Below are 5,042 nucleotides of genomic sequence, written 5' to 3'. Positions count from 1 at the left end.
GACTGCCTGCTCTATTTCCGTGTTTTGGGCACAACTCACAGTGGTATGGACATGGAGGAGCCAGAAGTGAAAATACTCCTGCTCCCTCCCAGATCTGGTAGCTGTGGCCCTTGGCTGGGGGTGGGTTTGGGCCATACTGAGGGAGGGAGGATATCACTCCCAGGGAGAAAAGCCTCTCCACATTAGCATGCTTGTCCCTTCCCAGCCATCTACATGACCACAGCCATCTACAGGGCGACAGCCTCTGATAGAAGGTTCAGATATACTGGTATGAGGGGCCTTGGGGAGACAAGAGAGGTCCCTGTGCTTCCTGTGCAGGCTAAGCAGTACAAAAAACGGAATGTGGTTTCCTGTCCCCGCCCAGCCCAGCAGTGATGAATGTGTCCAACTCCCCAGTGTATGAAGTACCTGCAACTGCAAAGGGGTTGCTCAGAAAAGGCTGCAAATCTGCCTGTAGTTGCAAGGGAGTCTGAGCCTTCAGCACTGGAAGGACAGGGCATTTCTCTGCTGACTCAAAGAGAGAAAGGTCTGAGCCCTTCTCAACCCCAAAATTTTACTTTCCTACTTCACAGTGCACCATGCAAATTCCTCTGGGGAAGCCTGCAATTCTCCTCTGGATGCTGGTCATCACTTTTGCTGCAGCCCTTAAAGGTGAGACCTCCCCCTTTCCTGGGAAGTGGGTTTTTTGTGTTTCCCTCTGCCTGGGACCTCTATCGTTCCCAAAATACTTTGCCTTTTCCTGCCCTCCCATAGGATGTGTAGAGGTTGGAGGACTGATGGAAGGATGGAGATGACATAGCCCTGCAGTATCCCACAGCTAGGCATAGAAGAGATGCTCACCAGATCCAGGTCTGGAAGGGATGGGACCCCAAGCTGGATCTTCCTGACCTAGGCAAATCTGAGCTCTGTCCTCCTATGGTATCTTGACCCCTCTCTCCAGATCCCCAAAGCATCACTCAGCCCTGCACTGTCCTGCTGTGGGTAGGAATGGGGGGAGCTAGGCTGGCTCTGGGCTTAGCTCTGGCTGGAGAGGAAGGAGCAGGGGCAGGATGGTCCTTGTGCTGTCATGTCTCCTCTTGGCAGCAACTGCAGGAGGTAAGGCAGGTTCCAAGAGGGGTCCCAGGAACACAAAGCCATTTCTGTGCCCAGGTAGTTCCATGCCCTGTGGTAATGCCTATCCCATGCATTCCTGTTCTGTCACATCTCATTTATCCACACATTGGGGTATCCAGCCCATGGAGAGAGAGAGGTTGTGTGAGGGAACAGGTACAGCTTTGGAGCTTTAACTTCCTTCTGTAAAAGGGAGAGAACCAGGTTTTAGACCCTCAGCATTCTCCCCCCCCCCTACCAAACACCATGCCCTGGCTGAATAGACAGTCTGTCAGTGGTGGGGAGCAACCCTGAGTGAGGGGCACAACAGGTGAAAACGATTGGAGGCCTTTGGGCACCCTGCATCTATCTTCTTGTTGCTGTGACTGTGGCCATGTGTCTTGGCAGATGTAAGCCCTCAGGTGTGGCTGGTGGTGTGTGGAGAGGGGCTGACAGCACCCAGGGACTAAATGCCTCTGACCTTTGAGTTTCACTTTAACCAACAGATGCCTAGTGTGGGGGTACCGAGTTTGCCTCCTACATCAACCACAGTTCTTCTACATCACAACATGTGGCTGCTATGGACAGGCAAGCCACCACCTCTAGGAGCAGCTCCCAGAATACATCTCTGGTCTTGCACATCCTGCATCCTCAGGACCCTACCAAGTACTTCTGCATGTGGTGACTTAGCACAGCTTGCAGGAGTCAGGCATGGACCAGGCAAAATCCTCCCTGGGTCTCTGCTTACCCTGGGACTACGAGGTCCAGTGAGCTCCTGCCTGCCCTCTACCTCCAGCCCCTCCAGTTTCCACCCCAGGGCACTGATCTCCCTTACACAAGGGCCAGTGTGAAGCACCACAGCAAAAAGGAAGGAAAGATGCTCCTGTGGATGCAAGAGGAGGAAGAAGAGGGGTACTGCTGGGGAAAAGGGAGTGGAGCAGGGGATGCCTCTCTGCTGAGCCAGGGATGGAAGAGGCTACCAGGGCCCAGGAGGATCCCCGCTCTGACTTGTACTCTTGCAGGGCTGCAGGGTACACTTAGACCATGGTCCCACAAAGGGTGAAGATGAGCACCAAAGATGAGCCCAGCATACTCAGCCTACCTCTACCCATGCAGCGGCTGGGACTGGTTTGTCCCCTGGGCTGATGTTCCCAGTGCTGCTGGGGGGTATGTGATGGGAGCCAGAAGGGTCACAGGTTCCATCTACCCAACCCAGGTGTTGCCTCTTCCTCTAGGAGTCAAGAGTTGAGCTCTGCTCATCTCTGTGTCCCTTTGGGGTTTAGTTTCTCTTCTCCTTGCCCCAAAACAGAAGGAGATGATTTCATAGAGGATGGGTCCTTGACTCCTGACCTTGTCCTGCACAGCACTGCTGGGAGGTGAGATCCATGAGGGAAGGGGAAAGAGACTGTGACTGAGTGGGCTTAGGCTGCCCCTGCACACCTTGGCCTGTTACTGCCCAACTCTAAATGCCACTACATAAGATGAATACTTGCATGGAAATCATCTTACCTTTTCAGGTGGGGTGGGATGCTGGTGCAGTGCAGATGAGGGAAGTTTTCAGAGATTTTTCTGAGCATGGAGTAAGGGGAAGGCATTCCTAGACAAAGCCAATAACTGCCCCAAGGAGCTGTGCAAAGTTTCATTCTGACTAGCCTTGGGATTTTCTAGGGGCAGGACATTTCCTGGGGAGGTTTAAGAGCCCCATGCTTCTTGTCCCTCTGGGGCTTATGTGCAACTGACAAACCAATGCCCCATGTGTCCATGCCCAACCTGTTCCGTGCACCCTCTGTGCATGGGGGTGTGGGTCCAGGCATAGCTGGTGAAGGGAACAGGAGGACTGGGAAGGGTTGGGGACTCTATGCTCTCCTTCTGCCAAGCTTCTGGATTAATATTTAAAGATATGGCATGTTTACCAGCAGTTACCCAGATTCTCGTGGGCCTCCTGCCTCAGCAGTCCTTTGGGCAGTAGAAGGAAATATGGGTCTGTGGTGTCTGGGCAAGTCACTGCCTCCAGGGATAACTCCTGGTACTAAAGGCCAAAATTCTGGTTTTGTGCACCCTGCAACCCCAGGATGGACTACTGCACCCATGAGCTTTCTTGTAGACACTCAAATATCTCACCTGCCCTGTTTCTTTCCAGGTATCCTTTCCCCCATAAAGATGGTGGCATCTGGTCCCAAGGAGGGGAAGGTCTCTGGATCACTCCCACTCACCTGTACTGTAATGGGAGCACCTCTGGATAGCCGTCGATATGACTGGAATTGTGTCCGTCAGGCCCCAGGAGGCAAGCTGCAATTTCTAGGCTGGATCTATCCTTTTGGGAATAACACAGGCTATGCCCCACTCTTCCAAGGCCGAGTCACCATCTCTGCAGATAAAGACAAAAACAAGGTCTCCCTGCAGCTTCATGCCCTTACAGCCTTAGACACAGCCACCTATTTCTGTGCCAGGCAGCACACAGTGATGCCAATGGAGGGAGAGGCAGCACAAAAAGGGGGAGGACTGCTGTGGTGACAGGGCCCTTTCTCAAAATGACAGTTGCTTGTACTTGCTGGGAAGTATCAGTGAGGTTTGGGATTAATAGATGTTTGAACTCCCAATCTATCCATGGGCAACTGAATTTGCAGTAAAATTTGACATTTATAATGGAAGTTAGAAATAAAATTTCATGTGTGAGTAAGTCCCATGGGCAGGTCAATCCCCAAACCTCTCACACAGCACAGACTTTTCACCTCCATTCACAGAATTCCCCAAAAGCTACTGTCACCACCTCGTCCTCACAGCTACCCTGGTGCTCCTTTAATCCCAGGAGAATGGGGGCAGAGGGAACACCTCAGGGCATTTCTCCTGGCAAGGATGCTGTGGAGCCAGTGTAGGGACCGCTGGAGGGCACATGGCTCCTCTGTGCAGCCCAAATCTGCCCCAGGCTGCCTGTACAACCCCCTCCTGTAAAGAAGGGGGTTGTACCCTTGGAGGGTAGGTACCCTTACAGCTCTGGGTATGGCGGGTGTGGATGGATGCTTTGTCACATGCTGGACCTGGGGTGGGGCCTGAGCAGTGCCACTCTGCAGCAGCATGCGTAAAACCTCACTGCACAAGGGGAAAGGCTTTTGGGCTCATGGGGCTTTTTGGGTGAGAGGAGCCTGCAAGCAAGGGACCATCAGGAGAGAGGGAGGTGCCTCTAAGGGCACAGAGGTGGTGGAGGAGAAGAGGAAGGAAGAAGGCAAAGAAGGCAAATGGTATCCTGGGTTGCATTAGGCAAAGCATTGCCAGCAGGTCGAGGGATATAATTCTTCCCCTCTGCTCAGCACTGGTGAGACCACACCTGGAGAGCTGTGTCCAGTTCTGGGCTCCCCAGTACAAAAGAGACATGCACACACTGGAGACACTCCAGCGAAGGGACACAAAGATGATTAAGGCATTGCAGCATCTCTTCTGTGAGGAAAGGCTGAGAGATCTGGGACCATTCAGCCTGAAGAAGAGAAGGCTGGTGGGTGATCTTATCAATATATAAATACCTCATGGGAGGGTGTAAAGAGGACGGAGCCAGGCTCTTTCCAATGGTGTCCAGTGACAGGACAAGAGTTAATGGGCACAAATGGAAAAACAGGAGGTTCCCTCTGAACTTAAGGAAACACTTTTTTACTGTGAGAATGACCAAGCACTGGCACAGGTTGCCCAGAGAGGTTGTGGAGTCTCCCTCCTTGGAGATACCCAAAAGCTATCCGGACATGATCCTTGGCAACTGGCTCTAGATGGCCCTGCCTAAGCAGGGGTGTTGGACCAGATGACTTCCAGAGGTCTCTTTCAACCTTAACAATTCTCTGATTCTGTGATTCTAAGTTGGCTTCTATAGTTTCCAGGTTAGGTTTGTAGTGAGGCTGAGCATGTATTCCTGACAGGCGCACTCACACAGTATACAATATATACATGGCTGGCCACACAGGTCAAGA

The 5,042-nt window shown here is 52.4% G+C and overlaps 1 protein-coding gene across 1 annotated transcript in view; it reads left to right on the top strand.

The window, feature by feature from the left end:
- The first annotated feature begins 578 nt into the window (after positions 1 to 578).
- LOC104261153 (immunoglobulin delta heavy chain-like) overlaps positions 579 to 5,042 on the top strand; it is a 27,974-nt gene continuing 23,510 nt past the window's right edge. The window contains exons 1-2 of the mRNA XM_059823829.1: positions 579 to 651; positions 3,230 to 3,554. Coding sequence (XP_059679812.1) covers positions 579 to 651; positions 3,230 to 3,554 — 398 coding nt within the window. The remainder of the gene's footprint in view (positions 652 to 3,229; positions 3,555 to 5,042) is intronic.

This window comes from Gavia stellata, chromosome 13, assembly GCF_030936135.1.
Source record: "Gavia stellata isolate bGavSte3 chromosome 13, bGavSte3.hap2, whole genome shotgun sequence".
Classification (NCBI taxonomy): domain Eukaryota; kingdom Metazoa; phylum Chordata; class Aves; order Gaviiformes; family Gaviidae; genus Gavia; species Gavia stellata.
This window is presented reverse-complemented; position numbering and strand designations above follow the sequence as displayed.